Genomic DNA, 24,313 nt, shown 5'->3' with positions numbered 1-24,313 from the left:
AGTTCCTGTTGGATAACAAATGACCCCTAAGTTTGCTGGCTTAAACACAATCTATCTATTAAAGTTACTGATTTTGAGAGAGAACCATCTATGTTAGCCAGGTGATTATTCTCATCTGATGAGGGTGGCCAGGGCTAACCCCAAGACAGTGAATCTAAATACAATTGGATTATAAACCACAGCTTGTTTAGTCTTAATAAGACATGCTGCATGGCTAAGTTCAGATTGAGAAGGTGAAGAAACATAGTCGACCCCTTGATAGCAATGGAACACAGTTAGATGTGCAAGTCCTTACATGTGCTGATGGGGAGAACTTGGGGTCATCTTTTGGATTTCATAATTTTTCTTAATTATTAACATATTTCCACCACTGACTGCTTTCTTGTAACTTGCTAAGAAAACATGGGAAAAGAATGTATTTCCCCTCCCCTGATAAGCTAGCCATGTGACTTTCTTTGATCAATGTGAGCACATAGATATTTGCTTTGTTTTTAGGAAAATCTCCAAGAGCTAAAACAGGAATCCACCTTCACTATGACTTTACCCTTTGTCACAAAGTAGCATGTCCCAAATGAGGGTTTCTCCCTCAGCTTAAACCCTAGAGTAAAGTTATATAGTGTAGCCTCATGGCTCATCTGTAGCATGAATTTAAAAAAATAAAGTGAGTTTGGAAAATCACGGAGTTTGAGGGCTCATTCTTTTTCGCATCAGAATCTGGAGAAGAATCATAATGATTCTCCTTTTTACAATGGATATAGTCCCTTACAATGGGTCTTGTCTGTTTACTTTTCAGTTTTTAAAATTTTCATACATATTTTCATAACTGCTGTTGTTCCTCTTCTCATTTCTGTCTAGGACCCTATCATAGGGGAATTTTTCAAAAGAACTAATCATGACACACATTTCTTTGCATCCTGTTCCCTCCTAGGAACCCTGCAGTCTACCTTCTTCCCTGAGAGCTTTGCCAATGCACAACTTGGACATTTCAAACATGTAAAAGACCAGTGCACTAGCCCACATTTATTTTCTCTTTTCTGTGGCTTATTGTAGGTTTTCTGCGACTTCCATGGTCACTCCCAAAAGAAGAATGTATTCCTTTATGGTTGCAGCATGAAGGAAACTCTGTGGCAAGCAGGCTGTACTGTGGGTGGAGCTGCCCTCCTGGAGGATGTCAGCTACAGAGTAAGTCGCTCTATTGGGTAGTATGGTATATTGTGACCACAACTTTACTGTGAGTACCCATTACCACTCATCTTTGTTTCTAGACAGATGCTTTACCACTGACTTATACTTTGAGTTCCTATTCATCTTTTTTTCTCTTAGAATAACTGTTTTGATGATTATGCCCATATAGTTATAATGTAAGCGGAACAGAGGTTTCTATATCCTCTCTACATTTGTGTTGAATAATGTCACACTATCTGGTAACTTTATTTCTTGTCTTCTCTGTGGCACAGGGAATTGGTGACAAGAAGCTTTATTTTAACAACTGGCTTTATAATTATTATTTTCATTCTGCCACTTATAAAATAAAGACAGTAAAATACTGTTTCTTTCACAAAGATTATGGGAGGAATATAATGATCCTGAACACAAAAACCTTAAGAAAATATGAAGGGATGAGTACACCCAGGCTTTAGTCAACTACCATCTCTCTTCATGAACATTCTTTGACAAACAGAACAGTTATCCACTGAACCTAATTTTATGCTATGTGGACTCCAGTGGTATGGGCTGTTGTATATTCACACTACAATAAAGAGGAAGTTAGGAGGGAAAACAAAGAGGGACCATTCCATGTCAGGATAACATAACTGCTTATAGGGCATCAAGAAGAGATGTAAGTTGCAAAGCTGTCGAAATGCAAAATAAAACTAGCCTTTGTTTCAAAATTATGAAGAAAAGAAACAAGATTACGATGATACCAAGTTCTTGTAAATTTTTATTATTATGAGTATTACAATTTATGGTACACAAAGTAGATTCATCTCTAAGGCTAATGATGATGTTAAAAGAGAAATTAAAACCTACCAAACTGAACAGGAGTAGTGGCCCAAGGGTTTAATCTTAGTACTAGAAGGCTGCAGTTGAAGGACACTGAGTTGAAGACCAGCTTGGGCTACATAGTGAGACCCACTCTCAAACAAACAAGCAAACAAACAAACAAAATAAACAACCAAACAGCCTGGTGGTGGTGGCGCACACCTTTAACCCCAGCACTCAGGAGGCAGAGGCAGGCAAATCTCTGTGAGTTCATGGCCCGCCTGGGCTACAGAGTGAGTTTCAGGAAAGGCACAAGCTACACAGAGAAACCCTGTCTTGAAAAACAAAAACAAAAACCCAACCAAACAAACAAAAGCCAAAATGAAACAAAACGAACCACTTCTCAAACAAAAAACAACCATAAAAGAAGCAAACAAATATTCACCAAATTAACGTCACCTGGAAATATTTTCCTTGTGTTTTTCTTTAACCAGAGTCATTGATATATGCTTCTGCTGATTTTTCCCTAAGGCATTTATAGCAGAACCAAGAGCATATCCTCAGAAATCTATTAGCTCTAAGTCTTAACCATGTCAACAGTGGTAGACTACCAGAAGCCCAACTGCATTGTATTACTTAGGAAACCAGCACATGAAGACATACACCTGGGAAGCCCATGCCAAACTGTGAAGAATGATCTCATATATATAATGCAGGTGGATATAAAATATATTATTCAATTTTATGGAGAGTCAGTATGGCTTTTATCATGTCTTTACCTAGAAAAGGTAACTATATCCATGGACGAAGTGAGAAGAAACAGAACCTTAAGGTTCTTCTATACAAAGAGAACATCAAATTGAACAGAGGCTGGGTGTCACAGCTGTTTTAATTCTCCTTTGCCATGTTAAAATACCTCAACCAAAGCAGTTTCAGGGACACTGGGTTTTCATAGCTCATAGTTTGAGGTACAGTATTTCATGACAAGAAGTCAAGGCCACAGAAGTTTAAAGTCACACTACATCAATAGTCAGGAAGCAGTGAGAAGATAAATAACTTGTAATTAGCTTATGGCATTTTTATACAGTCCAGGATCCTAGCCTAGAGAATGGTCCCACCCACAATGGGTCAGTCTCCTCACCTCAATTAATTAAATCAAGGGAATTCCCTACAAGAATGGAGGAATGTTCAAAAGCCCACATTCCAGCTTGTAAAATGATAAAATCAGAGTTTATAAGAAATTTATAAAACTGATTTTTTTGGTGCTCTGGAGTTCTTCAAAGCTTACTCATGGCCTGTTAAGCAATGTATGTAAGGAGAAAAGTGGGTAATGTTCAGCTTCTTCCCTCACTTTTTGTTCTTAATAGCCTTGCTTTGCAGTTCCTGATTAATATGTGTCTCCTTCCACCATTGGTATTTTAAATCTAAGGCACAGTAATCTATAAATAATGAATTTGATTTTAGTGTTTATCCTAAAATGGGTTTTGTATGTGTGCAAATGGATCTTTTCAGAATTGAGAGGGCTCATTCACTTTGTTATGTGGAGATGGAGACCTTGGAAAGACCTTCTATGCAAGACATGTTTATAGTCCTCTCACTTGCCAGAAGTCACAGCCTGAGAGTGTATTTACATATCAAATAGAGCAACTCAATCAGAGGAATTTTGTCCTTTAATATTAGTGTCAAAATGACAAACACATTTCATACTCACTCAAAATATTTATTCATCTTTATTAATCAACCATATTGGGATGTCTAGTTGTATTACTAAAAACCGGTCAGTGAATACATTCTGCAAAACACAAATATGAACAAGGATAAAATTAACAAAAGTTGTAATTTTAAACCTCTGGAACCTGGCCAATACAGTTGGAGAAATTTCAGTCTTGAAAACTGCTAGATTTTTGTGCAGGAACTCCCCAAATATGACTTGCTTAATGGGGTTTCTTTAACCATTTTTAAATTTATTCATCAATATACATACAGCTCAGGGATAGGCATGGTAGCAACATGTTTAGTCTCAGTATAGCTGAGGCAGGAGTATGGAAGGCTTAATACTACATGAGCTAAATAGTGAGGTCCCATGTCAAAGCAAAGCAGAACAAAATGAAACAAAATAAAAGAACAACTTAAAAATGTCAGCAAGTTATGGGGAGATAAAGTCCTAAGTAGACATCTCTTGCCTCCAAATGAAACCTCTAGTTCTGGAAATGGGTTACACCTAATTGAGATTTTGGCCAAAGTGTCCCACTGGGAACCCCAAACAACCCAGGCTAATACAAAAGCTATTGGTTGCTCTCCACAAACTGATGGTAAGGCTTGATTGCTGGAGACAATACCTATACAATGCATTGAACATGGAGAAGTCAACCTGATGCCTAACTAAGCCTTCACCCCTACAGATTAGTGTTCATGGTACTGGAGGGCACTCTGCACTCTGCCAAAACACCAACCTCACTACAAATCATGCAATTTACCATGGTAACCTGCCTGCAAGGTATGTGAGTGCAATAGTGGCACAAATGTTGTGGGAGTAACCATCCACTATCTGATTAGATTTACGGCCACTCTGTGAGATGGAACCCTTGGCTGACACTGCTTGGGTGGCCAAGAATCTGGGACTAGATGTGACATTTGGGAAAACCAAATACTTTCTGCTACAGGAACAAAGCAAAAAAAAAAAATGACTCCTAAGGACATTCTGTCATATTCATAGATCAGAGTCTTGCTCAGTCACTCTAGAGAAGTTTCCTCCTGCAGTACATGGGAACAAATACAGAGACTCATAATTGGACAATGTGCAGAGCGTTAGAGACCTTGAAACACTTACTAAAGGAGATTATCTCCATCAAATTATCCCCTCTGGGATCAGGGAACTTCTGTAGAAGAGATGGAATGATTATAAGAGCCAATGGGGGGTAAAAGACACCAAAGAAACAAGGGCTTCTATACAAAACAGGACTGAGGTACATATTAACTTTCAGGGACTCTGGCAGCATGCAAAGGGCCGGCATAGAGAGAAGCCTAACTGGGGTCCCAGTACTGAAAGGGGAAGTGGATACAAGCACTCACTCCTAACCCCAAAGCTATCTCCAACTGATAATTACTCGCAACAGAAAAATTACTTTTCTCCAATGGAGTCTCACTGAGTATACAAACCACATTTAAAGGCAGGCCATCTACTCCATGCCAAGCAGTAGATGGCTGTCATAAAATGAACTCACTGGTATTTTGGGGGGATTTTTGTCTCACATTGTTTTGCAAGGTTTTTCTTTAAACCTTATAGGTCTTTTACTTATATAGTATGGTTTCCAATTTGGTATTCAGTGTATGTAAATCTCTGTGTCTTTGTATCTCTGTGTGTTTCTTGTGCTTTTTCTTTAGCTTTTTGTTATTATTTATTTTTTCTGATTGTCTGATTCTAGTTTGTTTGTTCTTATTGTTATTGTTTAAGATACCTGCTTGTTTCCTAATAAGAGTGAGAAAGGGTGTAGTTTATTTGGGTGGGGAGGTGGGAAAGGATGTGGCTTTGGTTGGGGAAGGGGACACCATAATCAGAGTATAGTGTATAAAAATCTATTTTAAATTTAAAAAAAACTCAGGATAAGGACAGACACACATATTCTCTCTCTTACACATACTCACATATAATCAGAGCTAGAGATAAAGAGATGGAGCAGCAGGATGGGCAAAAATACGCCACAAGATCTAGATGTGAGAAAAAAAGACCAATATATTGCCTATATATAATCTGAGATTATGGGAAAATATGTGTATGTGAAGAGAAGACTTCAGAGAATAGAAAAAAATCTCCAAATATGTGAAAACTTACCACAACTTTGTCCTCAAAAGACGCATGTAAACCAAATCACAAAAAAAGAGAAGCTACAGGGGTTTAAGATGTTGGAGGGCAACTTTTACTCACATTATTAGCTAGTCACCATGTTGAGCAGATACAGACAAATAGCAAATTTAAATATACATCTTAAAAACTCATCAAAGACACTGAAGTACATACTGCAATAAAGACAAGGAGATTCTTTAGATTAATCTAGGGAAGTGGTAAAATTCTAAAAAGATATAAAGAAAAAGAAAATAGGATATAGACAAGCTACAAACAAAGTAAAATATGTGATGTTCATTTTCTACTAAAAGCTGTAAAGATTATGAAAATGAAGACTATGAGCTTTAGTCATGTGAGTCTTATTCGGGAGACACTGCAACCAATAGAAATTGACTCAGAGAACCCCACAGTTAGAGTATGTTCAAACAATTAAAGAAAGCTATGCTCAAAAGTTCCTGTTAAAAGTAGTAGCAATGACTTTGCTATAGCTAATTTTTTAGAGATTTGGCAACAAAAAGAAAAGAAATGAGAAAAGGAAAGGGGGAAATTTTAGGCTTGAAAAGTAATATAATCAAGTAAAAAAAATTAAGTTGATAGAATTATCATCAGATTTGAAATTCTAAGAGAATGAGTCAATAAATATGATATATTCAAAATTATGCAGTTCAAAGAACAGAGAAGAGTGATACAGGAAAAGTAAGCAGACTTTGAGATGTGGAGGCTAGCATCAAGCGTAGCAATGCACATGCAAGGAAAGACTTACAAGAAAATAATTGTCATGATAAATATATGAAGAATAAAGGTAAATGATAAAGGAAATATTCTTTAATGAGTAGAAATAAGTGAAAACATAATAGGATATAATATATAGAAGAAAAGGTATAACTCTGAAAATAAATGATGACAGTAAACACGAATAGACAAAACATTTCCTCCAAGAGGCAAAGGTTCGAAGGCTCAACTACAACTTCTCAATTATATGCTGTTTGTAAGAGATTAAATACTTCCAAAAGGAGGAAAGTGAAGTAGGGAAGAGTTCAACAGGCAAGAAATCCCTATGCCATTGAGAGAAGTGTTTGCTAGTCAAGCACAAGAACCTTAGTCCAAATTGCCAGAACCCAAGTACAACCAGGCATGATAGTATGTATGCCTGTGTAATCCCGGCATGCCCAGAGGGAGATGGGAAGCAGAAACAGAATTCCTGGAAGATTGATAGCCAACTGACCTGACTGGTGTCTGCAGCGGTGAACAACAAAGAGATCATGTCTCCAGCAATGTGGAAAGTGGGGACTGACTGACACTGAAGGTTGTCTTCTGATACTCATATGCACATACATATACACACATCATACAGACACATACAGACAGACACAGACATGCATGTGTGTGTGTATGTGTATGTGTGTGTGTGTGTGTGTGTGTGTGTGTGTGTGTGAGAGAGAGAGAGAGAGAGAGAGAGAGAGAGAGAGAGAGAGAGAGAGAGATTAAAGGGTCAAGACAAATGATGATACCTCAGCCAGAACTATAAGGAAAAGACTGAAAATACAAATTACCAGTCATGAATGAAAAGAGGAGCCTTCTCTACAGAACTTAAAATTTTAAAGAGTTTTTTTTTTTTTGTTACTAACCACAAGTCAAATGGATAAATTGCAGGACATAAACTATGATATTTGGGTTAAAGAGACAGAAAATCTAAGTATATTTTAAGAAAATAAATTGAATTAGAAATCAAAAAGAGCCCACAAATCAAAACCTAGGCCCAAATAACTTTGTTGGTGAATTCTTGCCAACTCTCAAGAAATGGATAATATTCAGGGCAAACAATCATTGAGAAAATAGAGGAGGAATGCTTGCTAGCCCTTTAGGAAACCTGAATTACTCTGATGCTAAAGCCATGAAAAAGATATTACAAGGAGAGACAATGACAGCTCAATGATTCTTGGAAACACCTATGCAAAAACTATTTTCCAAAGTATTAGCAAGTCAGTCCAGCTGCATGTCCATCATTCTTCACTGTGACAAAGTGGGGCTTTATCTCATGGAGGCAAAATTAAATATTTAGAGGTAAAATACTACCATATTTCTTTCTGACGAACAAATAACAAAGACTACATCATCTAAAATGTGCTGAAAAAGCATTTGACAAAGACACTCATTTAAAATAAAATCAACGGTAGCAGGTTGTCCTCTGACCTCCCTGGACATTGTGGTACCCTTCCCCACAGGAAAATAAAAAGGGGGTTTTAACGGTACCAAGTAATGTTGTATTTAATACTAAAAGCATGAATATTTCCCCCACAAAAGTGGAACAAGCGGGAATGTTTACTCTCACCACTTCTGTTCAAGACAGTGTTAGATATTCTAGCAAGCACAACACAAGCAAAGTATTAAAGGGAATCATTTAGAAACTGATGATTTTGGTATTTTTATGTATAAAATTCTAAGGAATCATCAGGTGTAAACTATTGAAGCCAGTATGCAAGTTTAGCAATGGAGCAAGATATACGATCAATATAAAATTTGGTGCAATATCTCTATATGGGCAAGAAATAATCTGGAAACAAAATCCAGAAATAAAATCCATTTGTAACAGTTTCAAAATCCAAGTAATTAGTAGTAGGTTTAATAGAGAAAAGTTAATGTGTTAAAGCTGCTAAAAACCGTGATAGGAATTGAAGGAGGGTAAAATAAATGGGAGCTACACCAAATTAATGTATTGAAAGATCCAATATTTTTGAGATGGAATTTTCTCCATATTTTCTGTAGATTCAACACAATTTCTATCGAAATCTCAGCAGGCTTTTGTATTGATATTGACAAGCCAGTCTTAAACACAAGAGAGCTAGAAAAGCCAAAGCAATTTTTAAAAGAGAATAATCTTAGTGGATTATTTATATGGTTTCAAAACTTAAGAGAAACCTGCAGAGTTCAAGAAAATGTCATCTTGACATGCTGATCAAAGCTTCCCACTTATGACTGCATTTTGCCTGAGAAACTTTTACATGAAGTTAAGTACATTGGTATATAAGATTGGTATGCCAACCAAACACTTACTGAAATTAATTTATAGAGAAAATTTATTTTGAAATAGTTAATTGGTATATACATAATTTTGGATTAATTAAATATGATTATAAAAGTTCATACTAATGAGAAAGATGTGCTTGTATTATGATTATCATATGATTACATAATTTCCTCCTTTTTCTCCTTCCAAGCCCTCCCATATACCTCTCCTTGTCTTTTTTCAAATTCATGACCTCTTTTTTTATTATCTGTTGCTATGTTCATATATTTTTGTACATATATAGTCCTAAATATAACCTGTTCAGTTTGTATGTTTTTAGGGCAGGACATTTTTTTAGTAGATAACCAATTGGTGTACTCTTACCTGAGGAAGACTATTATTCTTAATCTTAGAATTCCTTATTTGTCTGTAGTTCTTTGTGCAGGGTTGAGGCCTTGTGGTTCCCCTGCCCCCCCCCCCCAATCCACTTTGGTATTATTTTGATGTCAGCCTTGTTCAGTTCATGTATAGGCAGTCATATTGGTGAGTCTTTATGGTTGCAGCTTCTGACATTACTAGGAGACATATGCCCACAGCTAACTCCTTGATCCTCTGACTCTTGCTATCTTTCCACCCCATCTCCTGAAATGTTTCCTGAGTTTAGGTGCATGACTTTTTTGATTAAGAAATTTCATTATTCATTTTACATACCAATCACAGATCCCCTCTTCCATCCTCCCAACTCTCCAACCTTCCCCCCACCCCATTCCCTTATACGAGGAGGTAAGGCTTCCCATGGGGAGTCAGCAGAGCCTGGTACATTCAGTAGAGGCAGCGCCAAGTCCCTCCCCCTGCCTCAAGGCTGTGCAAGGTGTCCCACCATAGGTAGTGGGCTCCAAAGAGCCAGCTCATGCACCTGGGATAGATCCTGATCCTACTGCCAGAGGACCCCTTAAGCAGATCAAGCTACACAACTGTCTCGCTTGTGCAGAAGGCCTAGGCCAGTCCTGTGGAGGCACCACAAGTATTGGTCTAAATTTCATGAGTTTCCACTAGTTTGGTTTGGTTGTCTCTGTATGTTTTCCCATCATGGTCTTGATGCCCCTTGCTCATATAATACCTCTTCTCTCTCTCTCTCTCTCTCTCTCTCTCTCTCTCTCTCTCTCTCTCTCTCTCTCTCTCTCTCTCTCTCCCCTCTCCCCCCCCCTCTCTGTTTTGTAGATGTATCCACTGGGACAAGGCTTCACAGCTTTGCATTTTGGTTGGCTATAACTTTCTATAACAGTCTCCTGTTGCAAAGAGAAGATTCATTGATGAGCATGAGGGCTATACTTATTTGGGGTGTATGAGAACAAATATTTAGTTTGTAAATGGGACTATGCTCATTTACTAAAGAGATGGTTACAGGTTTCTCATTCAAGATCTATGATTTCACTAGCTTTGGGTAGCTGGATAGGTTTCCAGGACCAGGCATCATTTCTGTCTTATAGAGGAGTCCTTAAGTCCAATTAGGGAGCTGTTGGTTATTGCCAAGGTATATGTCCCGCTATTGCACACTCAGGGCAATTATTCCCTTAGGGTGGTCACTGTTGTAGTGCATAAGCACAATAGCTGGGTGGGACTATTATTTGCTTCCTTCCTTTGGAAGCCTGCATAGAACCTTCTGGTTCCATGAAAACTAGTCCACAAGGAGAAGCATTCGGTCAGTTCTAGCTGAGGGGCCTGTGGACCCTGTGTCTGAAGTAGATGTTATTTTCAGCAATACTTCCACCTCAGGGGACAACAAAGGGCAACAGTAACAGCCTATAATGTTTTAGGAGTCTCTCGGCAACCCTGACCAACAACTCAAAAGAGGGCTTCTCATGCCTGATATTAGGGTTTTTGTTAGATGGTGTTTGGGAATTAGGAGGAGTGGAGTATTGTCAGCCGAGATGAGAAAAATCCATTTAAACTGTACATCTACAGATTCATGTGTATTATAGCTTTTGTTGTTTTTAGTTAGATAGTTAATAGTATGATTCCTTAAGATTTTTCAGACATTTTACTGTTTTATACCCTCCCATCTCCTTGTTCTGTATTTATCTCCCTGCTTCTCCCTAAGTGGAGACTTAATCATATTCATGATCAGATTGCTTGTGTCCTGCAACTTTCCTCTCTATTGTTCCCCTACTCTCACTACCCTGGCAATGGTCACCTTTTACTTTGCTGATTTCTCAGTTACTCCAGGATGTATATTCACATATGAAGATTTGGAAGGAGGAGCCTCTGATGAGAAAGAATATGTGACATTTGTCTTTTAGGGGCTGGGTTACCTTGCTCAATATGATCTTTTTTAGTCCCATCCTTTAACCTGGAAAGTTCATGGTTTCATTTTTCTTTATAGCTGAATAGTGTTCCATACTGTGTATGTACCACATTTTCATTATCCATTCATCAGTTGTAGGATATTTATGTTGTTTTCATTTTCTAGCTATTCTGAGTAGAAAAGCTGCTGTGGGATGGTCTGTTTGTCAAGTGTGTTGCTGATTGGTCGATAAATAAATCACTGATTGGCCAGTGGCCAGGCAGAAAGTATAGGCGGGACAAGGAGGAGAATAGAGCTGGGAAGTGGAAGGCTGAGTCAGAGACACTGCCAGTCGCCAAGATGACAAACAGCATGTGAAGATGCCGGTAAGCCACGAGCCACGTGGCAAGGTATAGATTTGTAGAAATGGATTAATTTAAGCTGTAAGAACAGTTAGCAAGAAGCCTGCCATGGCCATGCAGTTTGTAAGCAATATAAGTCTCTGTGTTTGCTTGGTTGGGTCTGAGCGGCTGTGGGACTGGCAGGTGAGAGAGATTTGTCCTGATTGTGGGCCAGGCAGGAAAACTCTAGCTACAAAAAGCAATGAACATGACTAAGCAAGGATCTATGGAGTAGAATGCTTTGTCTTTTAGTTGGGCATGTACTAAGGAGTGGTAAAGCTAGGACATATGGTAGATTTATTTTAGTTCTTTGAGAATTCTCCACACTGGTTTCCATAGTGGCTACACCTGTTCCTAATCCCATCAACAGTGTACAAGGATGCCTTTCCCCCCCACACAATCCTTCCAGCATTTGTTATAGATTGTTAGATGAATTTTGCCATTCTGACTTGGGTAAGATGAAATCTCAAAGTTATCTTAATTTGAATTTTCCTAATTGCTAGTAATGTGGAAAATTTTCTGAAATATTTCATTTTTTAAACATTTTATTAAGAAATTTTTATTCATTTCACATATCAACCACAGATCCCCCTCTCATCCTTCCTCCCACTCCCCTCAAGCCTTTCCCCCAAGCTTGAAATATTTTTATTTTTTCAAATTTTTTTTGTTTGTTTTTTGGTTTTTGTTTTTCGAGACAGGGTTTTTCTGTGTAGCTTTGTGCCTTTCCTGAAACTCACTTGGTAGCCCAGGCTGGCCTCGAACTCACAGAGATCCGCCTGGCTCTGCCTCCCAAGTGCTGGGATTAAAGGCATGCACCACCACTGCCCGGCTTTGAAATATTTTTAGCTATTTTTTTTTTTTTTAAGAACTCTCTGTTCAGATCCCAGGCCCATGTTTTTCAATTGCTCATTGTTTCACTCTTGGTGTTTTGAGTTATTTATATATTCTGGATATTAATCCTCTATCAGATGTGTATCTGGCAGACATTATCTCCTATTCCGTGGACTTCCTCATCACCCATTTGATTGTTTCTCTATCTGTGTAGTAGCTTTTTAGCTTTTATAAAATTCCACTTCTCAAATGTTGGTCTTAATTTTGGGGTAAACGAGGTCCTACTCAGAAAGTGCTTTACCTATATCATATAGGATACTGCCTATTATTTCTTCTAGAATTGTCAGTGTTTCAAGCTTCACATTTACATCTTTGGTCCACTTGGAGTTAATTTTTGTGTATAGTGTTAGGTATGGGTCTCATTCTAGTCTTCTGCATATGGACATCCAGATTTCCCGGAACTATTTGCTGAAGATGCATTTTTGTTGTTGTTGTTCTAGCTTACATTTTTGAATTCTTTGTCAAATATTAAGTGGCTGAAGTTATGTGTATTCATGTTTGGGTCTTTGATTTTGTTCCATTTGTCTGCAAGTCTGTTTTTGTGGCACTACTATATTCTTTTTGTTATTATAATCCTGTCACATATCTTAAGATCTGAAATGAAAATCCTTCCAGTTTGTTCTTCTTGTGTAGAATTGTTATGGCTAACCTGGGTCTTTGGTGGTTCCTTATGATTTTTAGGACTATATATTTCTGTGAAGAGTAATGGAAGTTTTGATTGGAATTGCATTGCATCTTTAAAAAGCTTTTGGTAAAATGGTCATTTTCACAATATTAATTCTACCAATCCATAGCATGGGATGTCTTTCCATTTTCTAGTTCCTTTCTCTCTTTTTTTCACAGATTTGGTGTTTTTGCTGTAGAAGTCTTACAAGCATGGTGTTGATTTTTGGTGGTGCTGTTTGTGTTCTCAGTGGTACTTTGTGTATTAATAATTATTGCCTCGTATTTCTTTCCAACGTCTCTCTACCGTGATTATTCCTTCTTCAGCCTTAAATATTGCTTCCTTCATTTTTTTTAGGTTTTGTTGGTTGGATAGAAAATATTTTTAGGCATTTATATCTTGGACATTTTTTTCTTTCTCCTTCAATTATGACAGATAATTTTGCTGGTTACATTAGGCTAGGCTGAGCGTCATGGTCTTTAAGGACTTAGAATGAATGCATTGTTCCAGACTTGTTTGGCTTCCAAAGTTTTCAACTGAGAAATCAGCTGTTATTTTGATAGGTTTTCCTTATATGTAATTTGAGATTTTATTTTCACAGCTTTCAATATGCTTTCTTTATTACCTATACTTAGTGTTTAAGTACAATATGCTGTGGTGATTTTTTTCCCCTGATACTGTCTATTTTGCTGTTCTCTGTTTGTATCTGTGTTGGCATGCCTTCATTTTCTTCTATGATTTTGTTGAAGATCTGGCCTGTGCCATTGACTTGGAATTTTTTTTCATTATCTATGCTCATAATTTGAAGGGTTTTTTTTCATAGTGTCTCACTTTTCTTGTATGTACCTTTCCTGTGTTTCATTAACATTTTTCATATTCCTTGCTTATTTGGTCTAGATTCTATATTTTATCTTGGAGTCCTGATATTCTATCTCCTGCTGGATTCATTCTACTTTGAAGGCATTCCTTTGAAGTTTCTAGTTGAGTTACTGGTGATTTTCCCAATTTTATTTTCAATTAAGCTTGAATCTTCCTCAATATTTTTATCTTCTTGCTCAATTTCATTCTCAAGTCCTGGATTGTCTTTATAATTTCCATTAGCCATATGTTTGCGCTTTCTTGGGCATCACTCAGGTACTTATTCTCCTTAATTTCATTGAGCTGTTTCTTTATGTTGTCTTTAAACTCCTTGAATTCATCAATCATGGTTATAATTGTTCCTTTAAATTCTTTTCATTCTATACTTCATTAAGATAATTCTCATTGACAAATATTTTATAGGATCAGTAGTTTTTGGAGAGAAGATACTAGCAGGAACTTTCATATTTATAGTGCTTTGAAGAAGAATGCCCCCATAGGCTCATACATTTGAATGCTTAGTCCCCTTGAAGTGGAACTATTTGGGAAGGATTAGAAGACATGGACTTGCTGGAGTGGGTGTGGCCTTGTTGGAGGAGGTTTGTTACCAGGGCTGTGCTTTGAGGTTTAAAAAACCCACAGCAGGCCCAGTTTCTCTCTCTCTCTCTCTCTCTCTCTCTCTCTCTCTCTCTCTCTCTCTGTCTCTGTCTGTCTCTCTCTCTCCTTTTCTCTGTCTCTCTCTCTCTCTCTGCTCTCTTGTCTGTGGATCAGGAAGGGAGGCTCTCAGCTATTGCTGTAGTGTCATGCCTGTCTGCTTCCTGCAACATGATAATGAATTGATCTTCTGAAACTTAAAAATAAGAGTGGCCTTGATCATGATATCTCTTCACAGCAATGGAACAGTAACTACTACAATATTATTTGTATTTTTGCAATGAGATCTTAGCATGGTCTTATTTTATTAGTTCTATGTCTGATAGGGACAGAGCAAGTTTGGCCAGAAGAAAGGATGTATGACGAGGTGGGTTTTGAGGTTAAAAATGTTCCAGGATTAAAGTCAGATAGACAAAGGGAGTTGTGATGGTGCACAGTATGTGCCTCCTCTTCCAAGAATGGAGTTTGGGGGTAGATATGTTTTTGGATGTTTTGTGGGAAGGGCCTGTGGGTTGGGGAGTGGTTTCTAGGATCCTGGAATAAGCTTTGAGGTTGGTTGTGACATAGGCAGGGTTGCCAGTATAGGTCAGGACACTGGAAGTGAGACCCACTAGATATGGCAGGTTAGGCAGAAGGTAATGGGAAGGGTGAGGGTGACTCAACAGAGTAGACCCTGGGGAAGGACATGAGAGGCTGACTGGGTAGAGAGGTTTGATGAGCACAAAAGGGACCTGTATGTGTTATCTGATAAGGAGGGTTTGAGTTAGACCCTGAAGAAAGATGTGGCAGATCCTCCAGGATAGAGGTTGAACTTAATGTTATTTTACAGATTATTGGAAATTCTGCCTTAATCCCAAGTAATAATTCACTTAATGAGTTTTAATGATACTTTAAGTCAGCAACTCAAAGGACAATTTTTACAATCAATTTTTAGTATAATAAAACCCAAAGATGTACTTACATATATGATATTTACTTATGTGCTTAAGAACGACAGTAGAAAACTATTATAAGTCTGTTTTTTGTTATTAAAAAATTCCTTTCAATAAAAGTAGTAAACTTGATATGTACAGTAACAACAGTATAATTTATAACATATATTAGCTTCAAATCTGAGCCAATGTGTTTGTTGGAATGGTGTGCATGCATAGGAAAATGTGCCTATGTTGTGTGCTCAGAACCAAGGCTATATTGAAGTTGCTTGATCCTTCATGGGTGAGACTGCCAGAAATGTCTCAGATTCATTGTAAATTTTATTTTTCAATCACTTTTGGTTGTTTCATGCACAGAAACTTTTTAATGTTGCCAGTTTTGACCCCCATATTCATATATACCTGTGATATAGATATCAGCCAAAATGGAAATAACAAAAATACACCCACAACTAACTTTTTGAGAAAGATACCAAGACAGTTCAGTTGGAAAAAGAGTAGACTACTCAGTAAATAACAGAGGGACAAATGATTTACTACATGGAAAAAGAAAAATTTAGACCCTTGACACAGCATATACAATATTTAACTTATATTAGGCCACAGGATTAAATATAAAAGTACATTATAAACATGCAATCTATTAGGATATTTTTGTATTGTTTGGTCAATCATAACCAACTTCAATAGCACTCCTAAAGTCGGGACCATAAAATGTAGCTAAATTAGACTTTACCAAATTTAAAGTGTTTTTTTCTCTTCAAAAGACACTATCAAGAAAATAAAAAAAAACAAATTTTAGACTGAGAAATGTTTTAGAATCACCAATGTGACAAATAACTTGTAGCTAGAATACATAAGGAATTTTTAAAAGTTATAATGAGAAGAGAAACAACTCATAACCTTAAGTGGGAGAAAATGTGATTAAATATTTCACCAAAGAGAATGGATGCTTATGTGACCAATAGGAACGGTATTTATTGCACATATTTACTAGATAATTATAAAGTTAAAATCATAGAAGATAGCAGTATACAATTAATAGAATGGCCACGGTGTAAAAGACTGTGGTTATCATGTATTTAACAGGGATATTTAGACAATAGACTCAATATATACCATTGATGAAAATATAAAATAATGTGGACACTTTTGGAAACATTAGCAGATTCTCATAAGTTAAACAACAAAATAACAGAAAATAATAAACACTGTTGGTTGATAATTCTCAAAAATATTGGTCTCAATTCCCCAATAAAGATACATTGGCTAACAGATTGAATGAGAAAACAGGATTCATCTTTTTTCTGCATCCAAGAAACACATCTTACCATCAAGGACAGATATTACCTTAGGGTTAAAGGATGGAAAAAGATATTCCCAGCAAGTGGAGCCAAGAAGCATAAAGGTGTAACTATTTTAATATTTGGCAAAATAGACTTCAAAACAGAACTGAACTAATAGACATAAAGAAGAACGTTACATACCCATTTGAGTAAAATTCAACCAAGGGGATATTATAATTCTAAACATTTATGCACCAAAATAAGAACACCCAAATTCATACAAGAAGCACTAATAAAGCTATAATCACATATTGACCCTCACAGAGGGATAGTGGATGACTTCAATACCCTGCTCCTGTCAATAGACAAGTCATCCAGACAAAAGCCAAATAGAGAAATGTTGGAGTTAAAAAACATCAAAAATCAAATGGCCCTAGAAGACATTTACAGAATATTTTATCCGGATACAAAGGAATATACTTTCATCTCAGAAGCTCTTGGAACTTTCTCCAAAATTAGCCACACATTACAACACAGAGCAACGGAAGAAGAAGAGGGAGGTAAAACAGGAGTTGGTATGTAAAAGGAAAGAAAAAATTCTTTAAATAAAAAATATAAAAAATAAAATAAAAAACAAAAATTACAGTGTGCATAAAATAAAATAAAAAACCACAAAGCAAGTCTAAACAGATAAAAGAAAATTTAAATAACAACCCAAATTCTATCTGACAACTATAGATGAATCCTAAATATTAACAACAATAGAAATGGTTGAAAATATGCAAACTTACACTTTTAACCAGTAATTGCATTCCTTCTCTGTCCAAGCGAAGTGAAAAGATATAGATCCAAATAAACACCTGTACATGAATGTTGATAATAAATAGTACACATGATCCCAAACTGGAAACTATATATGTTCAGTACTGAATGGAACAGGTATGGTATATTCCTACAATGAAAACTAATCCAGCTTTGAAAATATCCAACTATTAACATAAGCAACAGAAGTGAACTTTGAAAATATCCAACTAACTGAAAGAAGTCGGGAAGAAAAATACTATGATTGATTTATATACAATTTCTGAAAGAAATAAAACTGTGTTGAAAAGGTGTTTCAGAAATTGCTCAAGGCAGTGTTTGGACACAAATGAGAAGGAATAAAATTGTTGAAGATATGAGCTCTAAAACTGAACTGTGGCAATTATTACAAACTATGCATATTTTCTAAAAAGTTTTAGGCTATTATGCACACCTTTGTGAAGTTGATATATATTTTCAGAACCAAATATTTATTGATTGTGCACCAGCTGCTAAGTAGAATGCTAGATATTTGTGTAACACAGATGTGTTGGGCATGGTTTCCTTCTTTTAACAAATTATAGACAGGCAGGCAGACGATCAAAAATTTAAAATAAAGGCTAAGTATAAGAATAGAAGTATTAATTGTGGGTTAACACAGCAAGAAAGAACTGACTGATTCTCCTTGGCTGAAGGACTGATTAGAAGATGCTGCCTAACATTTGTAGACACATTTTTTTTTTTTTTGAGTTATAAATCTATGATCAGTGTTAGGAACTTACGTGAAGGAAAACATCTCTTGAGAAAACTTTTAGTTCAACTTGGAAGCAGTAGAAGGCACAAATTCTGTAATCATTGAAAGTTGAGTCTTAAAGAACCTGCATTTCCAGGAGTGAATGATAGAGCACTGTGTTAAGATGAACTGAAGCCAGGCCTTATGCACATTTTCTAAGCAAGCATTCATTTTTAGTAACATTTTCAGTCATTAACCCTCTTCATAGATTTCCAATTCTAAGGAGTAATGGAGATAAGAATGTTCCATACTCTTCCCACAGTGCCAAGCTTGTGCCAAACACAACTGTAATACTTTACATGCATTAATATATTAATACACTTAATATTTTGAGCTATACTTTATGCTACCCTACTGTGTATCATTAGATAATGTTTTAAAAATTTTTGTTGAGTAAATAAGTATTTATACTCACATCTAGTTTCACATACAAGGGAAAAATACAGAAATAAATTGCATTGTTACAGATTGAGTAGTTAATAAGAACTCTGGCCCCTGAGATCCTGTATTTAAAGGGTATGCTGTGTTGGAGAGAAAAAGAACAGTGAGTCAAATGACTCTGCAGCTTAGAATTCAAGAGATGTTTAAAGCAAGAATAAATTCTTATTTGGAGCATGAAAGGCAATGGATTGCCTTAGTTAAAGAAGGGACATGTATCATGTAAAGAGAGGCTTTAAATATTTATTAATCCTGGAAGCCTGGAGTTGGGCTGTGTTATTTCCCTCTTTCAAATTTCATTAGCAGGAAACTATGTTCTGAACAGTGTAATGGTAAACATAAACACACAGTTATAAGTGATATAGAAATATATTATATAGAAATGATAGGATAAAAGGGTAGATTATTGAATCTACTCTGAAAAAAGGGAGAATATGAATATGATAAGATAAAAAGGTAGATTATTGAATCTACTCTGAAAAAAAACAAATATGATAGAATAAAAGGTAGATTATTGAATCTACTCTGAAATGAAAAAACAGGAATATAGATATAAGATAAAAAGGTAGATTATTGAATCTACTTTTTAGAAGCAACTACTAGTTTTAAATATTTTACATTGGATTGGATTTTTGTATATTGTATAGAAATTTTGTATATTGATACAAAGTTGAAATTTAATTTTGTTAAAACATACTGTCATACTGTACATATAGTTCTACTCTTGTTCAAAGTATTGTACCTATACAACTCATTGAACAATGTAATGCAATTTTCTAGTCCTTGAAAGTTATTATTACTAACTAATTAAGCTATAAAGAAATGAAAGTTGGTAGTTAGTCATTACAGTCAAGCTTTTAAGTCATGTTAGGTATGTTTTCAAGGTCAAACAGATATATATTAGATAGACAGGTCATCTTTAAATACTTCAGAGATCTGTAGAATATGGCTTTAAGATGTTTTAATAACATAGATTCTTATTTTTTTTAATGACTATGAGACATGTTTGCTCCTGGCAGTACTAATCTACTTGAGAGGAAATGATGGAAATCAAAAAATCTCCATATGGGGTTTACTTTCTTTGTGATAAAAATTAACCACTGGGCAAGAAAATGCCCTTGCATCAACAACTGACAGTATACTGTCCAAAATGAACAAACAAGACACAAAAGAAAGGACTGCCAAACTTTACCAGGACAAGGTAGGAAGGTCCTTCAGAAAATCCTGCTTCACAGATAAGTCTGTCAGGTATGCTAGGCCTGTAGGCTGAAGATGGATGCTCCAACATTGCAGACGAAAGTTGGGTGACTTTCCAGGAAATCAGCTGTTTCTGTTATTTCTCACATTTTTGGAAGTTGCTTGTCTGCATGTCCTGTGTACTTAGGTAATTTTATTTCCTTTTCAGGTCTCTGAGGGAGTTGAAGATTTGATAGGTACAGTTTTCCTCATTAACAAATTCAGAAAAGAAACTCATTCAAATGAGTAAAGTGTATAAGTTTGAAAGACATCAAAATATAGTTCTTGGTTGGTAATACAAGTTAGGATAGAAAGTGAATTAGGTACACTTTGGATTCACCAAAATAGGATAAATAATGGAGTATTTTCTCTGAATTTGTCAAATGTTTATTGACTGGACATTGTTAATGTAATTCTTGACTGTGCATATTGTATATACTTATTGTATATAGTTTTTCTTATATTAGTTATAACCTTCTTTTATTATTTTAGACAAAAATGGGGAAATGTGGTGATATATTGTATACACTAATAAAATTTACCTGAAGATCAGAGGACAGAACCAGCCACTAGATTAAACATAGAAGCCAGGCAGTGGTAGCATACACCTTTAATCCTAGAATTTGTGGTTTCATGCCTTTGCTCCCAGTATTTAGGAGGCACACATGCCTTTAATCCCAGCACTAAGAAGGAAGTAATATGGCTGGGTGGAGAAAGGTGTATAAGGCGTGAGGAGATAGGAACTCAAGGCTTTTCAGGCTAAAGAGTCCTAGAGGTAAAACATGGCTGTGGCTTTTTCCTTTGTCTCTCTGATATTTCAGCATTTACCTCAATATCTGGCTCTGGGATTTTTTTTTTTAATTAAAAAGACCGTTTAAATTTCGTGTAACATCTAAGTGTCCTACTACTACATTCTTGCCACATTAGTAGCCCAAAGGGAAGAATACATTTGGAGTTTGCAAAGTTGATCACAGGGTTCCTCTCTAGAAATGAGCTCTGACACACATCCTATCTGTAGAAGCCTGAACACACCTTTGAGGGTTTCCTTCTTTGAATTTTGAAACTGAGGTTGGTTTGGAAAGAGTAATGAGAAATCAAATGAAGTAAATTATAGCTTGGGTTTCTAAAATGTGCCTTAAAACAAAAATGATTGAGACCAAATCAACATGTCTTCCTCATCTAAGGTTTCATCTGGCTCTACTCTTTCTGGCCAGGTGCGATTCAATGTCTATGAAAAGATTCTGGGCTAGTTTCTATAATGCTCTCAGGTCTGGGTTGATCTAATAAGGGGTGGCTAACTCTCTCAATTAGTAGAGGATGTGCCTAAGACTCAGGGAGGCAAAGAAGCTCATGTAAGCCATAAATCAACTACCTACCAAACTGGACTTTTCTTTGCACTTGTCTATCTGGCTCTGGCCTACCTGCTTTACGCCCTTGGGCTTTGATGCCTCAAATTTCATGTTCAGGTGGGTTCTGAGGTTAAAACCCTCAGTTTATGTTCTTAAAGCTACTATTGGAAAATAAGAAGATACAGAGAAGGAAGTTTTTCAAAAAGTAGGTTTCTAATGCTAAAACATAACATTTTGATATGTGGGTTGCCTATACACGTGGGGCCGTATTACATCTTATTCAAATCTCCTTATACCTCTGTGGGATAATAATGCTCCACTTGAGATTTTGAGATCATCTGTTTCCTGTTCATATTAGCAATACAAACAACTTCCAGTTTAGAATAGCCATCATTGCCTTTTCTTCCAGACACAGATGTATTTATGCAAGATAAAAAGAAAAATGAAGAGATTGAAAGAAAATTTTCTATAAATGTCACAGTTTTGAGTCAAAATTTTAATGAATGAATAAGCTACAGCTGTGGAAATGTAAGCAGGATGATTCCCCATTTCACCTTATAAATCCTCCATCCCAAGGTTTCAGTGGAGGAATCACAGCTCGTTAAGGTCCCCAAGAAACATGAAGTTCATTTGAATGTTTGGACATCTCTACAGATGTATATTAGCTAACAAAACTGGCTTCCCTTAGTGTCAGATCCTGGAACCACAGTTCCAGGCAACCTAGAGACTGCTACACAGAATAAATACAAAAATGCTGTGGCTAAAATACCATTTTCAAACTATTGAAAATAAAAAATAAGAAACAAATTACCAAAAGAAACCAGGAGATAGGACTCTATCTTACTTTTTTCTAAGGATACACACACACACACACACACACACACACACACACACACACACACCTGACCTTTTCAGAAATCTTTCAAACGAAAAGATAGAGGAATAAAATATTTAACGTGTTCATCCTCAAACCCACTAGACTAGAATTCTTTACCTTGTAAAATTATGCTTTAAAAGTGAAGGCAAAATAATGGCACTCTCCCATAAACAGACATTGAAGAAATTTGTCCTTGTTCCAAAGTGTTATGAAGAACTTTAGAGAGAGAGAGAAAAAAAATTATAGGCCATAAACTGGAGCATATAAAGACAGAAAGAGGACTGAAGAAGGAATAAATAGGTGACAGGAAAATGAAATCTTTTAATTCTTCATTAATTTAGCAGATGGCAATTATTAAAAAAATAATAGCAGCAATGTGTTTGATAATCTGAGTTTACACACATGCTTACATATAAGTGAAAAGAATGACAGGAATGACACAAATTAGGAGAAAGAAGGAATATTTAGAAACATTGCTACCACTTTTGAAATGCCAGTCTACTATTTGCTAGTGTGCTTGTATCAGTTGTAAGTAGATATTGAACACTCAAGGACAGCCTAAAACCAAGTGAAAATTATCTGCTATACTAACAAAGGGGAAGAAATAAACGATATAAAATGTTTGCTTTAACTTGCTGACACTAATGAAAATAAAGCAGTAGCTAGTATTATTAATTTCAGGCAAAGGAAGGAAGGTTATCATGGATAAAGAATGGCAATACAGTAATGTTAAATGAATACATTTTTCTCAGAACAAGTAACAGTTAATAGTGTGCACATGCTTAATCACATAAAATGTAAGAGGGGAATGAAGCAAAGTGCATGAGATTTGCAAAGAGAAGATGCATCTGCCGTTACAGCTGCAGGTTGCACAACTTCTCTATCAGTAGACAGATAAAGCAGGAAAAAATAAGCACCATCAATCAACAGATGTAATTGATTTTTATAGAGAATTTATCCTAAACCACAAAATAGACATGGTTTTTAAGCACCCATGAACCATTCACTAATACAGACCACTTTGCATGCTATAAAACACATTTCAGCCCATTCAGTAGGAAGAAATGAATGCCAGGCACTATAAACTTAGCCAACTACCCATGTCTTGGGAGGCCAGGGATCCTAGAGGAGAACCTACTACTGCCACTTTCCGATCTAGTATAAATCTCTAAGTCCTTTCTAAATACTTACCTTTATACTCACAGATGAGTGTGGCTCTCATTTCTCATCACAGAAGCTTCCTTTTGCAGCAGAGTTCATTATAGAAAACAACAGCTATTCAAAATGCAGACATAAACTGCCTGTGGGAATACATTTACAACACAACCACCACGCTGAAGTTCATGGAACATCAGGGAAGAGGAGATGGAAATATTCTAAGAGTCAGAGCACCAGAACAACAGCTGTGCAATAATATCTTTTAAAAAAGGAAGAAAGAAAAAAAAATACCATGTGGAGGGGGCTGGTAGGGAAAGGAGGTGGATCTGAAAGGAGTTGGGGGTAGAGGGTGAAAGTGACCAAGATACACTGCATGAAGGACTCTAGAGATGACTTAGTGGCTAAGAACATTGGCTGCTCTTGTAGAGGATCTGAGTTGGGTTCCCAGCACCCACATTATAGTTTACAACTCTCTGTAACTTAGGTCACAGAGGACCCTCCTTTCTTGTCCCAAGGGCACTGAATGTATGTGGTACATAGACCTTCATGTGACAAAACACGCATACATGCAAAATAATAAAATAAATTTTTTAAAAATATACATTATACGACTCAACAAATTAATATAAATATTTTTAAATATTTTTAAAAAGGATCAAAGTCACAATATGTTCTCCTGGACACAATAAAATTAATATATCCATCAATATGAAGATAACTATAAAATTCCAAACACAGGGGAGAATAACAACAGTCTTCTAAATAACAGATGCAGAGGAGGAAAAATTTCCAGAGATATTAGAAAATATTTGAACTAGATGAAACTGAAACTTCTAAAAGTCTGTAGCATGGTAAAA

General features: G+C 36.2%; 1 protein-coding gene across 1 annotated transcript in view; it reads left to right on the top strand.

Annotated features, from left to right (window-relative positions):
• The window catches only part of Agbl1 (AGBL carboxypeptidase 1), a 773,688-nt gene that overhangs the window by 396,879 nt on the left and 352,496 nt on the right, over window positions 1-24,313 (top strand). Inside the window, exon 20 of the mRNA XM_052760219.1 lies at window positions 1,051-1,182. Coding sequence (XP_052616179.1) covers window positions 1,051-1,182 — 132 coding nt within the window. The remainder of the gene's footprint in view (window positions 1-1,050; window positions 1,183-24,313) is intronic.

This window comes from Peromyscus californicus, unplaced genomic scaffold (assembly GCF_007827085.1).
Source record: "Peromyscus californicus insignis strain IS unplaced genomic scaffold, ASM782708v3 Scaffold_4__1_contigs__length_199733344, whole genome shotgun sequence".
NCBI lineage: Eukaryota > Metazoa > Chordata > Mammalia > Rodentia > Cricetidae > Peromyscus > Peromyscus californicus.
This window is presented reverse-complemented; position numbering and strand designations above follow the sequence as displayed.